Raw genomic sequence first — 21,603 nt, forward strand, 5'->3', positions numbered from 1 at the left:
CGGATAACCAATCCTGAGGCAGCTAGAGGATCACGTGGGCGGCACCGGGGGGGTGGGACTAGTATAAAGAACAGCCAATCGGAGGCCGAGGCGAACGTCAGGGGGTAGAGTTGGCGGCACAGCCGTCCCACCTTTGCGTCACTTCATTGCGTTGTGGCGTTTATTCTGGGCGTTCAGTTACTTGTTCTCCGAGTAATCTGTTCCCCCCCCCCTTCACCTGTAGTTCTCTGCCCTCAGACCTCGGAGCGACTGTTAGACCGGGTTATTTCACCCGTGCCTGGTTTCATAACTAGGGAAGGACCTCAGCGGGCGGAGTCGAAGTGTGTGTGTGCCCTGTTGATTCAGATTGTGACCCCACTGGATTAGCTGGTCCCGGATTGCCTCCGAGAGCTAGGAGTTGGGGTGGACTCACAAATGAAGATGGCCCTCCAAAACCAGGGGTAACGCGGTTGGCTGGGCTTTTGGACGCTTCCGGCATCTTTTTTATTTAGGAAGCATCTCAAGGCAGGAGTGAAGCCAAATGCTGGGATTACAAGCACATCTAGGCATTGTGACACAAAACCCAGCACTCTGGGAGGCTGAGGCAGTAGGATCGCGAATTGGAGCCCAGCCTGAGTGATTTAGCCAATAAAATAAATCTCAAGTAAATGAATAAAATTTAAACAAAAAGGGTTAGGGATGTAGCTCAATGTGAAAGTCGTGGGTTCAAACCTCAGTACAGGGCACCACACACAGTGCTACAAGAAAAGTGCCCCTAAGTACTAAAGTGGAAGGGGAGCAGGAAAGACTTTCTGAGAGAAGTAGCATTCCATCTGCGCTGTTGCAGGATTTGAGAATTAGGAGATCCTAGAAGAAGAACTTTAAGTTCAAAAATCAGCAGAAAAAGAGAGTTTACTAAATTTAGGTAAAGTTAGTGCAGTTGGTGAGATTTTTCTAAAAATTCTGTGAGGTTAGGAATACCCAGAGAAACCTGTTAGCAATAGTCTGTCTTCATAAAAGCAAACCGTACCCTCCCGACCCCTGCTTGGGGACTAACTCAGATCCGCCTCATCAGATACTTGGGATTGAGGCCAGGTTTAAATTTCCCAGGAGTGATTTAAGGACTAGCTGGGCATGGTGTTTCAGATTGTAATCCCAGCACTCTGGGAGGCAGGGGCCAGAAGATCACAAATTCGAGCCCAACCTGGGCAATTTAGCAAGAGTACCATCTTCAGAAAGGTGCACGCGCGGGGGTTAGGGGTTGGAGTGTTAATTCAAATGCCTTAGGTTCAATCCCCAGTACTGGAATTTTTTTTTAAATTTAAGAATTGGTGTCAATGTTAAAGAGAAGGAGTGATAGTAGATTGCAAAAACAGGTCAGGACTTTGCTAAGGATACTAGCTGGTTGGCTCTGTAGTCCAAATTACTTTAGGGAAAGAGAGAATTGAACATTTTAGAGTTAGTGATCAAAGATGTACTTAAGAGAACTCAATCTGCAACTGTGTTTAGATTAGAGGGAGCAGAGGGGAAGCTACTGCAAGGTGAGAGAGCGTAAATGAGACATGTGCAGTGGAAAAGGAGAGATACAAAGGAAAGCAAATGAGGATTGCAGTGGGTGTCAGGTACAGACAGAAAGATGTGAAGAAATGACAAGGAAAATGGAGGGAAATGGAGACTTTTCTGTACCAGAACCACACAGGACCTCCCTTGTACAAAACAGAGCAGGTTAGACAGTGAAAGGAATGTGCCTTTGCACTTGCTGTTTCCTCTGCCTGAGCTGTGCTTTTCTTTTCTATCTCCTTTTCTCAACCCAGTGCATTCTTTCTGACAGGTTCCAAGCTCACTCATCATGTCATTTGGGAATTCCACTGATTCTCAAGAGCATAGTTAGTGTCACTCCTCCGGGTACTGGGTGCACACTGCTCATGCATTGCTGAAGTTTGTCATTTATAAGATAGTGAAAATAATGCATGCTTTGCACAGTGTTATGAGGATTATATGAGAGAATAAAAGTTGCATATCTGGCCCAAATGAGGCAGTCACTAAATTCCAATTTTTATTTTGGTGGATAGCTCCAGAGAATACACCATGTTTGGAACATAGTAATTGCTCGATAATTGATTATTGAATGAACAGCTAACATTTTGAATGGACATTCTTGCAAGTACTGAGTGGAGAAGGCACCATTATTATCTCCAAATTTCCCCAATGGGTTCTGAGGTTTAGATTGGCTTAACCAAGATCTCGTAGCTAGAATGTGTCAGAGTTAGGATTTTAACTCCCTTGGTACCCCAAAACAGCCGATTGAGTGAAAGAAGGAATGAATGAAAACTTGCCCAACGTCAGGCAATGGCATGGCACAGCAAGGACTGTTACTCTTTTTCTTTTTTTTTGTACCGGGGATTGAACTCGGGTCCTTGTGCTTGCACAGCAGGCGGCCAAACCACTGAGCTAAATCCCCAGCCTGAAGGACTGTTGCTCTTGGTCACTATGTTATCAATACATTTCCACTCACCACCTGGTGGTTAAGAGACTGACCCTTGTCCTTCAGCTAGTTTGTGTGTGCTAAACATGCAGGCTGTGCCATAACTATCACTACTGAGAGACCAAAATGCTTTGTGAATGAACACATCTTAAATAAATTGGGGGCTCTGGTTCTGGCTCTAGTTCTTTAATCAACAGCATGCCCAGATAACTTTCCCAAGACCTACAAAAAACCATTGTCCACACTACTGATTTCAAGCTGCTTTGTACAAGGAACGTTTACTTTGGATATATCAAGATGTGAGATCTTCTCTATCCTGACAACCTAACTCTTCATATCCCAGGAGCTTGACCAAAGAGCTTTGCAGAAAGAAAAGAAACCCCATTTGCCCACCCTTTTTTTTTTTCAGACAAAACCTTTTATTTTAAACCAAAAATAGTCAGCAGGTGGCCACAACTATCCATGTTTCATTAAAATTCCATAAAACCTAGGTACAAAAGCACCACTGATTATTGCTCTAGAAAAATTGCATGAAAAATTCAAATATGCACAGTAAAAACACCACAGTATGCACAGGACTAAATTCTTAAAGCAGGTGCATGGACTGCTCAATCAGTTTTATACACAGCTTCTAATATTAAGATGGTATTTATTTTACTTGATAATAATGAAAAATTCCAAAAAGCATGACTATGAGAGGGTAAAATGTCCATCCTTATATACTTTGCCTACCAGTAGAGTCCTAAAAAATTTGCATTTACAAAATACTTGGTACAAATAGCTTTTAAAAAGTGTCCCAAGAGGTACATAAAATCACCCCCAACTTTTTGTGGCCATTTCTTCTCCCTCGTTATCTACAGATTCAGTTTTCTGTGCCTCTTCAGCTTTAGTTTCACCATTTTCAGATGGAGTAGTACCTTCCTTTCCAGTTTCTTGCTTTTCTTCCTTCTTCCCTTTAGCACCTCTGTTAACCTTTGTTCCAGGTTCTTTCTTAGTAGATGTTTTTCTTGGTTTAGGTTCAGGTTTTAGTGGAGCAGGTTTCGTGGACAATCTGGCAGGCCATCTTGTGGGTTCCTGTTTAGTTACTTTGGATCCATCTTTGCCCTCTGTATTCTCTGAAGACTTTCTCTTCCACATAATGACCATCGGGTCGGCGGGAAGTACAGCGACCAGCTCGGACTGTGGACTCCTGGATGCCACCTAGCCGCGCCGCCGCTCCCACGCAGGGCCGCCTGCCCATCCTTTATATTATCTCCCTTTCTGCTGGCTTGATCCCCTATAGTGGACTGTAGAAGAATAAGAAGGGAACAACAAACTAGTTAGGAGTTCTCCTGCCCAACTAATGTTCTTCCTATTGACTAGGAGGAAAGGGAAGGTACTTAAGGGGAATTCTAATTTGGAAAGCTCTCAAGCAACCCAGAATCCCAAGCTCAAAAGGCAGTGAACAAAATAAAACCAGTTTTAAGCCTGTGCTCTTCCACTTATTGGCCATGTAATCTGTTTCCAGGTAGAACATATTGCTACCAGCACGGTCCCTTGCATCTAGTAATGCATTTCCAGCAAATGGTGGTCATTTTTATCCTTCTAAACATAAATAATAGCTGAGAGATTTCAGTGTGAAAGTGAGGCTGAGAATTAAGGTAAATAGTAAGACCAAAAATGAGACTGGATTCAGAAGTGACATGAATGAAAAGGAGTTAAACTTGACGCGGAGATAAAGCTTTAAAAGTTTACTGTGTTGTTGGGTGATCATACGTCAAAGTATCCATTCTGCCTCTTATCTTGGAAACTTTTCAGCCAAACGTGGGCAAAGGATAATGCTAGCCAAAGCAGAACTTTGTCAGGGTAGAAGCCTTAAGTTAAAAAGATAAAATAAGATTGTCTAGAGACCTATTTAAGAATGTCATGCCATCATAAACAAATTGAAGTACAAACTGAGCGTGAGGGTACCTGACGGTAATTCCAGCACTTTAGGAGGCTGAGGTAAGAGGACTATAAATTTCAACCCAGTCTGGGCAATTTAGCAAGACCTTGGCCCAAACAAAACAAACAAACAAACAAACCCTCAAAAACAAATTGAAGTAGAAACACAGAATTGATCACTGGTTTGATTTAGAGAGAAGTTAATTACTTTCCTATGGCTGCTATGACAAATAACAAATTATCACAAAGTAGTGGCTTAAAACAGCAGAAATGTGCATTTTGTTTTTTGGTACTGGAAATTGAATCTAGAGTCTTCACACTGAATTACATTCCCAGCCCTTTTTGTTTTTTATTTTGAGTCAGTGTCTCACTAAATTGCCCAGGCAGGCCTCCAACTTGCAATCCTCCTGCCTCTACCTCCCCAAGTAGCTGGGATTACAGGCTTCAATGACCACACCCAGTAGGTATTTATTTAGTGGTACTGGGGACTGAACCCAGGGCATCTGCACTGAGCTACATCCCCAGTATAATTTCATTTTTTTTTCTTTTTCCTTCCCCAGATCCTAAAGCCCAGTAGTGGGTTCTGTACATGAATATGGCTACTCAGGACTGCTGCTTCCTTGTGCCTGTCTCCTCCAGCCCACCCCATCATGCATACCCCATACCCATGCCCTTCCCCCCATGTGTCTCCAACTTCCTCTCACCTTCCCAGACCTTCACTCACTTTTCCCACAGATTTTAATACCATCCCACACCTTCCTTCCTAATGTTTTGACTTTATTTATTCTTTTTGAAACAGCATCTCAAATGTACTTCAGATTGGCCTTGAACTCACTGTGTAGCCCAGGGTGGCCTCAAACTCATGGTGAGCCTCCTCAGGCTTGCACCACCATGCCAGACAAGGTCTGATTAAGTTACTACATTGCCCAGGCTGGGCTTTAACTTGTGACCTTCCAGCCTCAGCCTCCCAGAGTGCTGAGATTATGGGAATATACCACCATGTCTGGCTCCAGCTGGTTTTTTTTTAAATAGATCTTTTATAGTTAGAAGTTTAACATCAGTTTCATTAGGCCTCTGGTGTTAGCAAGACCCTACTCCAAAAACTCTAGGGGAGCTAGGTGGCACAAGCCTGTAATCCCAGTACTTGGGAGGCTGAGGCAGGAGGGTCACAAGTTCAAGTCTCACCTGGGCAATTTACCAAGACTTGGTCTCAAAATAAAAAGTAAATATGGCTTGAGATGTAGCTTAGTGCAAAGGCCTTGGGTTCAATCCTTAGTACCACAAAAAAAAGAAAAAAAAAACTCTTAGGAGAAGCCATTCCTTTTCTCTCCCATCTTCTACCAAGTGCCAGCATCCCTTTCCCTGTGACTAAGTCACTCCCATATCTACCTCTATGATTACATTGCTTCTGCCTGTTCTGTGTAGATGAAATCTCTCTCTGTCTCTCGCCTATGTATCTCTTGTGATTGGGTTTAGGATCCTCCAAGTAATTCATGATAATCTCTATTTCCCTGTTGCAAATCTTTAATCAAATCTGAATAGACCATGTTTCTGTATAACATAACATTTACAAGTTCATTACAACAACAACAACAACAACAACAACAACAGCTGGCTGCTAGTTAGCCTGCTATGAGAAGTTTGAATCAGTTTAGACAACATCTCTAAATGAGATACTTGGCTCTCATCTGTTTGCTTTTGCTATTTGTTTTCTTTTTCTTTTCTTTTTTTTTTTTTTGGTACCAGGGATCGAACTCGGGACTTTCTGCTTGCAAGGCAGGCAGTGGAACCACTGAGCTAAATCTCCAGCCCTATTTGTTTTCCATTGTAAAATAATTCATTCTCATTGTAAGCCATTAAATACAGTACAGTTGAAGAAAAGAAAGGGAAATAAAATAAATTAAATAAAAAATTACTCCCAACCAGGGCTACACAGCTCCTTAACTAAGTGCATTTTTCTAGGCTGAGTCTTATGCTATCAAAGAGGAATAACAGGAAAAAGAACAAAAGTAAATAGGTTAGAACAAGAAATTTGGAAGGTAAAGAAATAAATTAATACTGCTCTCAATGAATATGTACAGTAAAGCTTAATTTAAGATGAATGTAGAGCTTGCAAACAAAATTAACCAGGGCAGAGGTGCTTGCATGATGTGTGCAATTAATGCTCATGCCCTTAGAGGTTATAAATTTAACTTTGGCTACTAACTCAAGACGCTGAGTTTTCACATTATAAGGACCTGATTCACTCCCTGAGGTCAGACTCTGGCCTGGTAATCTGCCCTGACACAAGGTCTTCTTGAGACCTTATCAGTCTCCCTCAGTGGGTCAATGTTATGAAGACTTGGGGAGTCTGGGAAGAGTTCCTCCCCCTCCCAGGCTGCTATCAAAGGGCAACAGGGACCATGACAGAAAGCAAACATTCAGACCAAAGCCAGATGTGGAACTGAAGCAGCAAAAGAAAACAAAGAACATCAGGTAAAAAAAAAAATTTAAATCTCATTTATCTTATTTTAGGTGCAGTTTATGTCTGAGAACATGAATGGGTTATTAAAATAGTAACTAACTTGTGAAAGAAAATGAGTGAGAACTTCTGGGAAGGATAGAAGGATACTCAAATGGACCTAGAATCTCGGAACACTGTCTTGTTTCATGGTTGTTATCAGCCTTCACGTACCATCAATGAGACATAGGAGTCATGAGACTATAGGGTCTGCTAGTTCAGCATCAGTTAGATTTGTGTTGTGGGTCCCATTAGAGTGGGAAAGTTATGGGGAGACAAATTGTAGTCATTCTAACAATAAGATAACATAAAACAGAATGACCTGCTTTAAAAGCTATCATAAAATAGAATTAACAATTTTTAAAAAAATAATGCATTACTACCTGCCAGAAAATAGAACGCACTACTTTTTTTTTTTTTGTACTGGGGATCAAACTTGAGTCCTTGCGCTTGTGCAGCAGGAGGCGAAACCACTGAACTAAATCCCCGGCCTCACTACTTTTTTTTTTTATACCACGAGAATGTTTATTTTGCAAGTGTTTTTTAACTCTTTTACCACAACTTCTCCACATTGTTATATAATTCTTTTTCCTAGACTTTAAAAACATTCAGTAGAATTTGTCAGGATTTAAAAGGGAAAAATACATTCTTCCAGCTGAATAATATTAGGTTCAAGGTAGAGATTATGAGCTTTTTGAATACCAAGACTTAAAGGTGCTGGGGGTCACATTTATTTGTAGCCCTGATGTCCAAGTAGGAAAATATCTTTTATAAACTGTAACAAAGCTTTCACCTGAAAATACAGCTCTCTGAAATTTATACAATTATATCCATTTCCAACGGCTTTAAAAGTAGAATGGACTGCATTAAAAGATAAGGCATTAGCCGGGGATTTAGCTCAGTGGTTCCGCCGCCTGCCTTGCAAGCTCAAGGACCCAAGTTCGATCCATGGTACCAAAAAAACAAAACACAAAAAACCAATAAACAAAGATAATGCGTTATTAGTCACTGGAAATGTTCATTTCTTGGGAGTTGGGAGTATTACAGAAGGGATTTAAGAATTAGATGGATGGTTGGGCTAGAAGATTTGTAAAATCGCTTCCAACACTTGTGTGATTCTATGATATCAATAAGATGTTATTTATCGAAGATCCGTAAAATATCACATTTATGTGGGAGAGGCTTACAGATTGAAAAGAGTTCCTCAGGTGGATTCTGGTTTGTATGAAGGAAGTGAGAAGGTAATCAAGAGCACACTAACTCAGAGGAGGACACATGTCCTGTTGGATGCCTGTTCTTCCTTCTGAGGCTAAATGACACCCACAGGAGACCTTGCTTGGCAAGCATCACATAGGCAATGATAGGCGCCCTTCTCCCAGAGCTTGACCTTTGGATTGCATTAGTAAATGTTTTGTTTTGCAAGTAATCAAAGCCAAGGAGGTCTTTTCTGAAGTATTTGCTTCAGACCAATTTAGGAGGCTGTTCTCCAGTCTATGAAGCAAAAGGAGAGTTGACCAGTTGAATGACCATGCCCCAAAGACTCATGTTCTTTTCCAAGTTTTAGAGATTCCCATAGCACAGAACAGGTTATTAGAAAGGAAGGAAAATTCCTACTTCCTCATCACATTATACAAAAAGAGATGCATTTTTTAGAATTTATAAGAGTGTGTGAAGAGCTAAAAAAGATTTCTGCATTTGGTACTTATTGACAATATTTCAGCAGTAGAATAAGCCTTTTGTTTTGTTTTGTTTTTGGTTTAGAACATTGCCCTTTACTATGACTGTGAGCTACAAAAAATTGAAAGAAAAAACCACACACACATACTCACAGATAAACTGCATAGCCCTCACACTCCACAGATCTTCATGACAATCATTGTCTGAAAATACCATACAGATATTTCCAGAGTAGATAACGTACACATTTGAAAGATATTTCAGTTGTGTTTATTTATTTTTCTTATTCTGGTATTTTACTGGTAGATTTCTCTTTAGAATAAAGCTTTTAAAATGTATAAAATAACACATTAAAATACAAAAATTATATATCTTATCTTTAATCCAAATTTTAATTTTTATTAATACACGTTTCTGGTACATAATGATTACATTAATCTTATATTAACTTGATATATGTACATAACACATCTTAATTCTTTTTATGTCTTCTTCCCCATTTTATGATCTTCATTTTATTAGTACATGTTTGCAGGACATAATGATTACATTTTGTGGCAAAATTGTATTTTTTTTTTTTTTTTCAGTACTGGGGATCAAACTCGGGACCTTGTGCATTCGAGGCAGGGGGCGGCACCACTGAGTTTAATCCCCGGCCCCAAAATTGTATGTTTTAATATCAAGACCTATAGTACATATATTCCTTAGTTCTCTATTGCTCTTTATTTCTCCTTTGAATTATAAATAGGAGCATCCTCTGATTTCAACTGTCATTTCTGCATATTCTCTAATAGCTTCCTTTGGCTCGCTAACCCATGCCCTTTACATCTGGGCTCAATGTTGTTGTTTCCTGATTTTAAGTGAAAATGGCTGGCAATTTCAGCAATCTGATTTTTCATTATGGCAAAATGTTAATCATTCACTTTTATCTATGCTTATACTTGCAAGAAAGGCTAAGGATATTTGGCAATGTTGTTAGAAAACAGTAATAACTATTTCCAATGTTAAAATGTATCTTCAATAACTTATAGCTTTGAAGAAAGTATTGTCTTCTCTGGAGTTCTCACTAATGTGGAAACAGCATTTGTCTCTCGATTATTTATAGGAGCATATTTCTGCTACTCACTGAGGAACAGAGGGGCTACTGAGATGGAGAATCACAAGACTGATACAGAGATGGTCTATGGTGAGCTCACTGTAAAAGTGGGCAGAATTACTTTTGGAGAAGAAAATAGGAAGAAGATGACCAATGCCTGTTTGAAGAGAACTGAGAATTCAAAAATCATCCAGGCTATCTGTGCGCTGCTAAATTCTGGAGGGGGTGTGATCAAAGCAGAGATTGATGATAAAACCTATAGTTACCAATGCCATGGGCTGGGGCAAGATTTGGAAACTTCATTTCAAAAGCTTCTTCCATCAGGTTCACAGAAATACCTGGACTACATGCAGCAGGAACATGATCTCCTGATTTTTGTAAAGTCATGGAGCCCAGATGTTTTCAGCCTCCCACTGAGGATTTGCAGCTTGCGTTCTAATTTATATCAGAGAGATATAACCTCTGCTACCAACTTGAGTGCCAGCAGTGCCCTGGAGCTTCTAAGAGAGAAGGCATATAGAGCCCAAAGAGGTAGACCAAAGTTGCATCCTCAGAAAGTTCTCAAAAAATATGTTCAGGAAGAGGAAGATATGAGGACATCTGCCTTGGAATTTTTAGAAAAGGAGAAACTCACATATAAGGAGAAGCTCAACTTTACGGAATCAATACATGTTGAGTTTAAAAGGTTCACTACCAAAAAGGTTGTACCTCGGATTAAAGAGATGCTGCCTCGTTATATCTCTGCTTTTGCCAACACTCAAGGGGGATACCTAATTATTGGGGTTGATGATAAGAGCAAAGAAGTGTTTGGATGTAAGAGAGAAAAAGTGAACCCTGACTTATTAAAAAAAGAAATAGAAAACTGCATAGATAAACTGCCCACGTTCCACTTCTGTTGTAAGAAGCCCAAGGTGAATTTCACTACCAAAATCTTGAACGTGTATCAGAAAGATGCCCTGTATGGCTATGTCTGTGTGGTTCAAGTAGAGCCCTTCTGTTGTGTAGTGTTTGCAGAGGACCCGGATTCCTGGATCATGAGGGACAAATCTGTCACCAGGCTGACAGCTGAGCAGTGGGTAGTCATGATGCTGGACATTCAGTCAGGTAAAGAGGGGGGAAGTCATTGTCCAATCAGCAGGGAGGAGCCCATTTCTCTTTTTTTCTTTTTTTTTCCTTTCTTTTTTTTTTTTTTTTTTTTTGAGTATTCAGACATACATTCTAGGTAAAAATAGAATTTGTTCTTGTTTATAAAGGTTCTCTCATGATAGGGAATTAATATTTTTAATTCCAAAAACTCAGAGCCTGAACTCTTTGATGTCAAGAAATGCTAAGATTTCAATTTGTTTTGGTTTTCTTTGTTTGTTTGTTCATGTTTTGAGATAGGCTGTCCTTGAACTCACATGATCCTCCTGCCTCGACCTCCTGAAAGCTGGGATTACAGGCATGTGCCACCACACCTGGAAATTTCAATCTTCTTTTTGGAAAAGTTGTAGTACACATCATCAGCCATTTGTGAAAATTTTCTTTTATGCACTGTAAAGACCGGTTGAAAAAAGTTTGCAGGGTGATTTTCCTAGTTTAAATAGAAAGTCTCACTCTAAAGACGATCTTCAGAGAAACATTATTAAAGAATGACTCTGCACTAAATCTTTCAAGGGATACATTTTTTGACAAACTTGAACTATTTTAATATTAGGAGATAATACTTTTATCACTGGGCTTGGGGAAATGATGCAGAAGGTGGTATTACGATAGGGGATGGCAGTGGGGGAAGGGAGCCCCCAGTGTTTTTACTTCCCTTACAGTTTTGTTGGAATCAGCCTTGGTGATTCCTAATCAATTTGTACAAGTCTTATAGACTGAACTAAATTTATGAGCTTGCCTTTGCAGTCAGTATGTTCTAAATTCAATAAAAGAAGCTTGGATCATTAGATCAAGACTTGAGTGATTGGAGAATTTTATTGGATTGTTGTTTTTTTTGTCCTAAATTTGGTCCTAAATCCTCTTTACCCCCAAACTAGACATTCTATAATGTTCATTTCCATCTAACCTTGGACAGAGATTTAAACAATAATTGCAACAATAAAAACAACTTGTGCTCCATCTTTCTAACTCCTACAAGATGTCTTTTCCTCTTAGAGATGACCTGGATTAAGACACCAGCATTGGAAGAGAATTTAAGAATTATCATTTCACTCTTGCATGAGTGGTGGAATGGCCCATTCAAGATGAGTCATGCAGGGAGTTAAAATATGCATGACTTCTGGAGCAGCCCTGAGACTTCATTTCCTGACACGCAAACTGAAGTATAGCAAGGGAGACAGCAACTCAGACATCACACGCATCTCATGTCTCCGGTAGGAAGGGTGATACAGAGTCCTTTTGCTTTTATTTTTGTCTGACACAACTTTCTATGCAATTGTTCAGCTCCTTCCAGTCTGGCCACAGACAACAATGCTCATCCGCTCGCATCAGCTTCATCTCCACTAAGAAGCCCAGCATATGCCATAAAAGTCTCGAAATTTAAGGGGGCTCTGCAACAATGTTTGTTTCCAGGTATTCTTTCTTGATTTCAGTGGAGGGGACTATTTGTTTTGTAAAACTAAGTTGTGGGGTGGGGATATGACTCACAGGGAAAGCATATGGGGTAGCATGTGCAAGGCCCTGTGTTCAATCCTCAAGACTGGAAAAAAAAAAAAAAAAACCTCGGAGGAATTGGTATTTCTTCTTAAAGAAAGCCAAATGTAGGACTTAGCAGACATCCTGGAAAAAAAAATATACGTCTTATTTCCCAGTCACCAAATCCCCCACTGCACCTCTGTGGGCTGTTGGACTTTAGGTCGCAGATAGCTTTTCTTCTCCAAATTTGAGAGTGCTGAGTATTCCTCCATTCTCTATTGAAACAAAATTGCCATCTGGCTTTCAGTAGAGAAGAAGCTATGGGGTCTTCTGAACCGCTTCTAAAGCAGAGTTTCTTTCTTTTTTTTTTTGGTACCGGGGATCGAACTTGGGTCCTTGCACTTGTGCAGCAGGTGGCCAAACCACTGAGCTAAATCCCTGGCCCTCAAAGCAGAGTTTCTTAACCTCAGTGCTGTTGACATTTGAGTCGCATAATCCTTTATCGGGAGAAGGGTTTGTGTGTGTCCTGTGCGTTGCTGAGTTTTCGCAGCATTCCTGGCCTCTGCCCTCTAGATACCAGTAGCATCCCTCCAGTTGTAACAAAAATTCTCCAGACATTGTCAAGTGTCCTCTAGCCAGGGGACAAAATTGCCTCTGGTTAAGAATCACTATCATCAAGGAAAGTTCTTAGTTTCCCAAATGATACATCAGGTTCACAAAAAACCCTGAACAAGAAGGAGTGCCTTCTCAGCGCTTGTGGACCTGGGTTGAGGAAAAGATGCTAGAGACTGTTCTTTGATGAACCCTCCTGGTGCTAGAGCTGTAAGAAATAAGAACTGATTATATCCCTGGGCTGTGAAGAGGGGTTGTTCTCGTGGCAACCAGGAAACCCCTTTTCCTGCCCTGATGCAGAAATACACTATGTTTTTTTAAGTTTTGGTAACTACTTCTCTTCCTTGAATTTTCAGTGACACGGGAAGAAATACATTTTAAACCAGAATCCCTCTGTGAGAAGCTATTCTCAGATCATAAGGGACTGGAGGAATTAATGAAGACACAGATACATCCTTGTTCTCAGGGGATTGTAATATTTTCAAGAAGCTGGGCTGGTGATATTGGCCTAAGGAAAGAGCAGAAGGTTCTGTGTGATGCTCTCCTGATAGCAGTTAACAGCCCCCTGGTACTCTATACAATCCTAATAGACCCCAGTTGGATTGGAGGACCTGGATATGCCCACGACACAGCTTGTCAGCTAAAGCAGAAACTTCAGGCTGTTGGTGGCTACACAGGGAAGGTGTGTGTCATTCCAAGGCTGATGCACCTGACCAGCACCCAGTGTAGACCTGCAGAATATCTAGTGCACTATCCCCAATCCTACAGCCTTGCCAGTGAGAATGAAATGGAGGACTTGTTACAGGCCCTTGTGGTCATCTCACTGTGCTCTCAGTCTCTTCTGAGTGACCAGCTGGGTTGTGAGTTTTCCAACCTGCTTGTAGCAGAGCAGTGTGAATTGCTATCCAAGAGCCTTCAGGAAACCCGGGAATTGTTCATCTACTGCTTTCCAGGAACCAGGAGGACGGCCCTAGCCATAAAGATCATGGAGAAAATTAAGGACTTGTTCCATTGCAAACCAAAAGAGATCCTCTATGTCTGTGAAAGTGACTCCTTACGGGATTTCGTGATGTAAGAATTTTACCACCTAAACTTTAAAAAATGTAGTGACACAAAAGTGACTTGAGTTTTTAGTTTAGGTCTATATAGTGTCTCTTTGCTGCATAAGTGCAAGAGGCCTAATCAAATACATATTTCCAAATGATCAGGTAGTTGAGGCACAAATGGGCTATTTATTTACTTATTTATTTTTCCAGTACTGGGGATCAGACTCAGGACCTTGCCCTTGTGAGGCAGGCACAGCGCCATTGTGCTAAATCCCTGGCCCGAAATGAGTGTTTATAATGTTTGAGCTTAAATATTTCATTATAAGTAAGCCAAGTAAGCATAACTTTAAATTTATAAAACTAGGAACATTTTCCCCACAATCTGTGGCCTTAAATCTAAGAAAAATAGAAATAAAGCTCATTTGCTTTAAACACATTTTTTTGATACTTAAAGTTTTAAAGTCATAAGGTTAGTCACTATACCTAGCAGGAATTTGAATTTAAATATAATTTGTTCATTCATTCTTTATTTTTGTTGTTTGTTTGTTTTTTGAGATAGCGTCTCCTTATTAGTTCAGGCTGGTCTTGAACTCACTATGTAGCCCAGGCTGGCCTCTTGTGGGAATCCTCCTGCCTCAGCCTCCCAAGTCCTGGGATTACAGGTGTGCATCAGCATGCCTGGCTAAATACAATTTAATTTTGTTTATAAAATATTTTCATCTGTATGACTTGTTCTGAATAATAATTTTAGGAGAGCATGCCAACTTGGTTTTCATTAAAATCTCTAGCTTTTAATTTAGTAAAATAATTAGTTCATCATACAATTTAGCAGATGAGGGCAAAATAATTTTGATTTTTTTTCTTGATTTACTTATTACACAACAAATCTTTTTAGTAGAATTTACATGTTAGACATTGGATTGTCTGACATTTAGTGTTAGAGGGGAAAACATATCGAAGACCTTGCCATTAAAAAATAATACAAAGGGGCCGGGGATTCAGCTCAGTGGTTTCACCGCCTACTGCGCAAGCACAAGGACCCGAGTTTGATCCCCAGTACAAAAAAAAAAAAAAAAAAATACAAAGCTGGGAACAGTAGCACATGCCTGTAATCTCAGCTATTTGGGAAGCAGGGGCAAGAGGACCACCAGTTCAAGGCTGGCCCGTGCAATTTGGCAAGACCCTGTCTCAAAATTAAAAATGAAAGGGGCTGGGGATAAATAAAAAAATAAAAATAAAAGGCTTTGTGCAAGGCCATGGGTTCAATTCCTAGTACTGCAAAGAGAAAAATAGCAAACATTGTATAATAATAAAGATATCCTTATTTTAACTTAGACCTGAGATGGCTTAGCAAATATTCTTTATTGAAGGAGACCTTTGGGCACACTTTTTAGAAACTGGTAGGAGGAGTAGATAAAATGGTGAAGGGTTTATTTTTTTTTGGTTACCGGGGATCGAACTTGGGTCCTCGCACTTGCACAGCAGGCGGTGAAACCACTGAGCTAAATCCCCGGCCCAAGAAGGCTTTTTTTGACAAAGAACACATCCAGTTTAAAGGCAAAGAGACAACAGAATTGGAATGGGAGGCTTGACTGGAGCAGCACAGAAGTATGGTTATACAGTAGGAATGTTGGAAAGGAGGCAGATGCCAGATTATAAAGGATCCTGGAAACTGTGCTAAGGATAAGTTTGTTATTGAGCTTTATGATTAAATTTCCCAGTCAACATCTAATGTGAAGAGGAAACAGAGATGGGTCAAAATCACTGCTTTTCTTCAAGAGCCTACAGAGTCTAAACCAGAAGAGAAGAACATAAACAGCTATGAATCAAAGCACAGGGAGTAAAGGCTCAAGAACTGCTTATGTAAAATCAAGGAATCTGTAAGAATGCATGCTATTATTTGGACCCAAATTAGATCTGGTAGGAAACAACCAAATTTGTTAAGAAGGAAACAGGAAAATTGAGCTAAGAGAAGAATAACCTTATAGATTTGTTGTTCTTTTTAACAAAATGCAGCAGCCTTTTAGTGTTTTCCTTACCAAAACCTTCAGAAGTTTCTAGTTTTATACTTCAAGTAAATGAGGAAATAAGTTTGCTTTAAAGGAATTTGAATTGGCTCTTAGCTCTTTTGAATATAAAGATTATGATATGCCTTTAGGTGGCTATTCTCCAACTCCACAAAGGACAGAAAGTGAAGAAATGTTAGTGATGAATATAAATTACTTTTGATATTTCCTTTAGCTGTGAGGATTTTTGTCTTTGGGGATTGTCAAGGGCCAGAAATAGATTATTAATAGAAAAAATAAATTCTCCTACTTATTTTATAATAATGAAAGTTTCATATATACAGATTTAACTAGATAACTCTATGGAGTCGAATGTAAAATTCTACATTCTATCAGGCAACTTGTAAGTAGAGCAGTTCTGTGGTGTTCAGACTTGACCAATCAGCCTGCAGAAAAGAATTAACCCCTGATTTCACTATTGATTTCACACTGCTAGCGTTTTCTTTGTTTATAAGCCTGCAACACTGTTCTCTCTTTCATTCCTACAGCCAACAGACCACCTGCCAAGCTGTGACCCGGAAAACTTTCATCCAAGGGGAATTCCCCGAAACTCAACACATAGTAATGGATGAGACTGAGAATTTCTGCAGTAAATATGGGGATTGGTATGTGAAAGCTAGGAGCATCACCTACCCAAAGGTGAAGGGGCCTGGAAGTGAAAACCTTCACTATGGGATCCTCTGGCTTTTCCTGGACCCTTTCCAAATCCATCATACAGATGTCAGTGGCCTTCCTCCTCCTTCTGCTCAGTTTCCTCGGAAAACAATCACCAATGGGGTCCACTGTGCTCTGGAAATAGCAAAGGTCATGAAAGAAGAAATGAACAGGATCAAAAGAAACCCTCCTTCTCACATGTCTCCAGACACATTAGCATTGTTCCAGGAAGATGCCTATGAGGAAGCCATGTGTGCCCAGGCTCTGCCTGGGGTATATGAGACAAAGACTAACCTGACAACAGAACAAATAGCCAACTATGTGGCAGAAAGATGTCACAGCCTGTTCCAGTGCGGCTATTTGCCCAAAGATGTGGCAATTTTGTGCAGGAGAGGAGAGGACCAAGGGCGTTATAAACATGCACTGCTAAGAGCAATGAAATTAATTAAGACCCATGGAGCAACAGAGGTTGTGTTCAGCCAGGCTGCTGGTGTTCACGGCGATGGCATTGTTTTAGATAGTATTTGGCAGTTTTCAGGCCTGGAGAGGAATATTGTGTTTGGGCTCAGTCCAGAATGTACCCAGTCAGAGGAGTTTCATAAGCTCTGGTTTGCCTCAAAAGCCATTAAACACCTCTACCTGCTTTATGAAAAGAGGGCAGCCTTCTGAAAATCCTTTTGAATGACACAGAAAGCCAGGGAGAGCAGCTACTCCCAGGCAGCTACTTCTTTTTACTATTGCAAGGAAAGAATGAAGGCACATCGATCTAGCCTGGAGCTGCAGAAATGTCTCCTAGGGCAGATCCTTCATTCCCAGTCCACTTCTCCTCCCTGTACAATTATAGCAGACTTATAATTGGTCCCCTGCTTCCTAGCCCAGTCCAGTTTTCATCTTGTCATTCAAAGAATTTATCCTCAAGTAGAGAACTGCTTTTATGTAATTCTCTGCTAACATACCACCAGTGCCCCAACTTTCAGACCAAACCAGTTCCCCAGGCTTTCTGTGATGTGCTCTGACCTACTCTCCTAATCACATCTTTGGTTATAACTCGTCTTCAATGCACCCCAGCTTCACTGGCCTATTTTGTAGGTGGTGGTAGGGTGTCCTCCAGTCTAATTATTTGACTCAGAGCTCCTAGCATCTCATACTACCTATAAGTCTCAAGCTTTACAGGTCAAGAGCTTTTTTCTTCTTTACAAGTCTAGATCAGTCTCTCAGGGATGGCTTTTTGCTAACCAAACTCACAAAAGCCCAGCACGTAAATGAAAAAGCCACTCTGTTAATTTACAGTGAGGATTGTGGTAACAAGTGGGCATGTGGCTTTTGCTAATCTGTGAATTCAACAATGTAGGGAGTGCAGTTATACAAGCAGAGCCTTTTGGTAAAGGAAGCTGATCATCTAATTCCAATGTAAGAAGTATTCAGGGTATATGAGGCTATTATTCCTATAGTTAGCATCTGTCAGTCATCACAGAATCATCTGACTTTTCTGGAAATAATGTGAATTTCTTGATCTGCAAAGCTCAGGATCAGATTCTGGTCAGATTCCTGACCCACCCAAGGTCAGGCTTTCCCAACATTAATGGCCAGGAAAAATGTTGCATCTTGGCTTCTCCCAGTACAAGCTTGGAGATATTTCCTGGTGATTTGAAATGTAAAGTCTCCACCATCCTTCCTTTAAAGCCTCTTAGAAATATATGTATAATATCAGAGCAGATCTCACTGGTTACCAAATAAAACGGATATTTAGAGAGTTCCAGGGACAGTATTTTCCTTCGAAATCTACCTCTCCTACAAGTGGAAGGAGGGACCTTAGGCTACCTCATTAGTGTCTTCAGTTGAAAGAAAGCAAACCTGATTTTGAAACATATAGGATCAATTTTCAGTTTTGTTCCTTCTTTCATTCTCAGCCTAAAAGAAGTGAAAATTGAGGAAGTAAAAGACAGCCATTATGTACTTTCCTTTATTGGTTATTACTTCAGAATTATCTCGGCCATTTGCATTTGAAATTCACGTTCTTCCCTGTTTTAATCAGGAAAGGCTGTCTTCTTTGTCCAGTTGTACGGCCTGGAAGAGGCAAGTGGAGATAGAGAGGGGGCTAGACAGTGAGAGAACCAAGGGCTCCTCTCCTAGCCAGGCAGACTTGACAAATAAATCCTGCCAGCCAATGGCTAATACATCAAAATACTTCTTTCTATAACTCCATTCCTGTCTCCTCTGATATGTATATAGCTATGTATATGTATTAGCTAATACATATTTATATGTGTATATATATTAGCTAATATATATTTAATGTATATATACCAGCCGTTATGGCTTGTGTCTAGATGTCGCTCCAAAGCCTCATGTGGTCTAGGTGGAGCTTTTTCACAGATGGCTGAATCTAGAGTGTGTGACTGATTCATGGTGCAATGCTAGAATTAAGGGTGGTAAGATTAAGGGTGGGTAATTACCAGATCAGCCCACTGATTGGTTTGCCACTGCCCTCGTCCAGGTAACCTAGATAGAATATAAGAGGGGCATAAAAAAGCTGGTAAGGTCCATTGCTTGCTTTCCTACCTTCTACCTGCCATGAACTATTTCTCTTCTTTGATGCCTGTCTGCCGTGCCAACTTGTCTTGGAGCCAGCCGATTATGGACTGAAACCTCTACAAACTGTGAACCCAAATAAACCTTTCCTCCTTTAACTTTAGGTGTTGGGTATCTTCTCTCAGCAATGTGAAAAGTAACTAAGACATTAGCTATGTATATGTATCAGCTAATATATACTTAATATTTACTATGTGTCAAGACATTGTGAAAATTACTTTAAATATAGCTTTTAACCTTCCAGCCACTCATTGAATTATATACAGTAGCCCCAAATAAGGTAAGGTAAGCTAGTTTGAGTCCTAGGGTCAAGTTAACCCTGGCCTTGAATTCTTTTTTTTTTTTTTTCCTTTTGGTACCTGGGATCGAACTCAGGACTTTACACCTGTGACACAGGCGGTGGCACCACTCAGCTAAATCCCCGGCCCTTGAATTCTTCTTACTTGGGTGGATGACCTTGGGCAAGTTACTTTATCTCATTAAGACTCCACTTTCTCATCTGTAAAATACAGATAAAAGTTCATACCTATGCCTGGAGATAAAGGTGAGGATTGAAATAAATACTAAATTTGAATAAAGTCTGATATGTTGAAAACTGTCTGTAAATGTGGGCCTTTATTGGTTCTAATTTATAGTTAAGAAAACTGTGACTTAAAAAGTAAATGCCTTACCCAGGAACAAGAACTAGAAAATCCTGAACCCAGGATCTGAATCTAAACCTATTTGATTCAAAAGTCCACTTTAGCTTCTATATTCTTTTGCCTCCTGTACGTCAAAGTGAAAGACCTGAATCTTCATATGGACAGTAATTTATTTGATTTCATGTTGAGAAAAGGATCAGATGTATTTAGAATATTTGTGACTTTAACCTACTTGGTCATTTTTAGTTTCTAGAAGTTTTCTCCCAAATCAATATGATTCCTCAAATAACTTATACAGCAGGAAATGTTTAGAGAAAAACATTTTCTACACTGAGAAACTTTGAAAAATTGAACTTTCATTACAAAAGCCATTTAATGACATTACAGAAAGATTAAAAAATAGAGAACCACAAAAGAAAACTCATCCCTATTTTTTACCACTGCACATGCAGTTGTTTTTTCATCTTTGCTTATTCACTTCTGGTGTTAGTCTGTCGGCAGAAATATTTCTGCTGAGTTGTAGTCATGGTGTCCATTCCATTTTGTATCCTGTTTGAGTTGATCATCTGGTGGCCCTTTCCCACTTTGCAGTCTCCCATATGGTGAGTGGAGTCTATAGCGTAATCTAGGGAAAGATAGTTCTCAGTGCCTTTACGCAGGGAAGGGTGATTCTTAGTGCAGCAGAGCCTCTTGTGTTCCAGCTGGTTTCCTGGTGCAGCCTGAACTCAAGCCTTTGAAGAGGAAGAGGATGATGTGTAAGCAGAGCATGAAAAAGCTCTTCACAAACTCCATAACACATGGAGATAATGCTGGGGGGGGGGGCTCAGTGACAAAGTGACAAAGTTAGGATGGAAGCATTCTTCTCTCCTTGTTTCCCACAGCTCACTGTGAGAAGCAGTCATAAGTGCTGTGCTCTTGTTGAGGAGTGACACTTGCCAGGTGCAGGACCCAAGAGCTCTGGCAAACAAATCTCTGCTTGCCCAAAGCTACTACAGAGTGGCAGAATGCATCACCCTAAAATGTGTCATTATTGCATTAGTTTGAAGTAAAGGCAGATGCAAGAAGGCCTTTCTATCTTTTTTTCTTTCCGGTTTTTTTTTGGTACCGAGGATTGAACTCTGGACCTTGCGCTTTCGAGGCAGGTGGCGGAACCATTCAGCTAAATCCCCGGCCCTCTTTTTTCTTTCTGAGGACTGGAGAGAAAAATTCCTACGTGAAAGATGTCCTATCTGTAGAAAAGAATCATTCTTTGATGGAAATCACAGCTCAAAAGTTCTGTATAAACAGACCTTGTTAAAATAATTCTTTCTTGGGCCAGGGATTTAGCTCAGTGGCACTGCTCCTGCCTCATAAGCACAAGGTCCTGAGTGTGATCCCTAGTACTGCAAAAAAAAAAATTCTTCTCTTTTTTTCTTTTCTCTTTCTTTATTTTTTTGTATTGAGGATTGAGGCCACAAATGCTAAGCATGCACTCCACCATTAGGCTAAACGACCAGCCCCCAAATAGTTCTTATCTTTTTTTGCTTCCACACATAATTTCATTTCTGTTATCACTCTTTCTTTGACCTATTATACTAGCATTCAGGCTTTACCACCTCTTTAGATTTTCATTTTCTGATGGGGACTCCTACGTGTATGTAGAGATCTGTATGGTTAAGGCTGGGGGTGCAGATCAGTGGTAGGGCCCTTGCCTAACATTCATGGGGGCATGAG

At 40.3% G+C, this 21,603-nt stretch overlaps 1 protein-coding gene and 1 pseudogene across 2 annotated transcripts; one reads left to right on the plus strand and one right to left on the minus strand.

Moving 5' to 3' along the window:
* Positions 1 to 3,262: 3,262 nt before the first annotated feature.
* LOC101726405 (high mobility group nucleosome-binding domain-containing protein 3 pseudogene) lies at positions 3,263 to 3,656 on the minus strand (annotated as a pseudogene).
* A 3,106-nt stretch (positions 3,657 to 6,762) lies between these two features.
* Positions 6,763 to 19,840, plus strand: Slfn14 (schlafen family member 14). Of its 2 annotated transcripts, XM_087191485.1 has the most exons (6): positions 6,763 to 6,862; positions 9,152 to 9,230; positions 9,670 to 10,764; positions 12,088 to 12,216; positions 13,248 to 13,962; positions 16,492 to 17,443. In XM_087191485.1, the coding sequence occupies exons 3-6, from the start codon at positions 9,714 to 9,716 to the stop codon at positions 17,324 to 17,326; spliced, it is 2,730 nt and encodes a 909-aa protein (XP_087047611.1). In that variant the 5' UTR covers positions 6,763 to 6,862; positions 9,152 to 9,230; positions 9,670 to 9,713; the 3' UTR covers positions 17,327 to 17,443. The 2 variants fall into 2 exon arrangements, with proteins under 2 accessions (XP_087047611.1, XP_004870708.1); XM_004870651.3 differs by lacking the exon at positions 9,152 to 9,230 and having other exon boundaries at positions 6,785 to 6,862; positions 16,492 to 19,840.
* Positions 19,841 to 21,603: the final 1,763 nt, after the last annotated feature.

This window comes from Heterocephalus glaber, unplaced genomic scaffold (genome assembly GCF_053883595.1).
Source record: "Heterocephalus glaber isolate CG9 unplaced genomic scaffold, H.glaber_assembly_v1.0 deba00001564, whole genome shotgun sequence".
Taxonomy (NCBI): Eukaryota; Metazoa; Chordata; class Mammalia; order Rodentia; family Bathyergidae; genus Heterocephalus; species Heterocephalus glaber.

Excerpts from the sequence above, each read along its gene's own strand:
- Slfn14 (XM_087191485.1), top strand. The coding sequence starts at position 9,714 with ATGGAGAATCACAAGACTGATACAGAGATGGTCTATGGTGAGCTCACT. Across the intron at positions 10,765-12,087 it reads GATGCTGGACATTCAGTCAG|CTCCTTCCAGTCTGGCCACA; the intron begins GTAAAGAGGGGG and ends GCAATTGTTCAG. Across the intron at positions 12,217-13,247 it reads GCAACAATGTTTGTTTCCAG|TGACACGGGAAGAAATACAT; the intron begins GTATTCTTTCTT and ends TTGAATTTTCAG.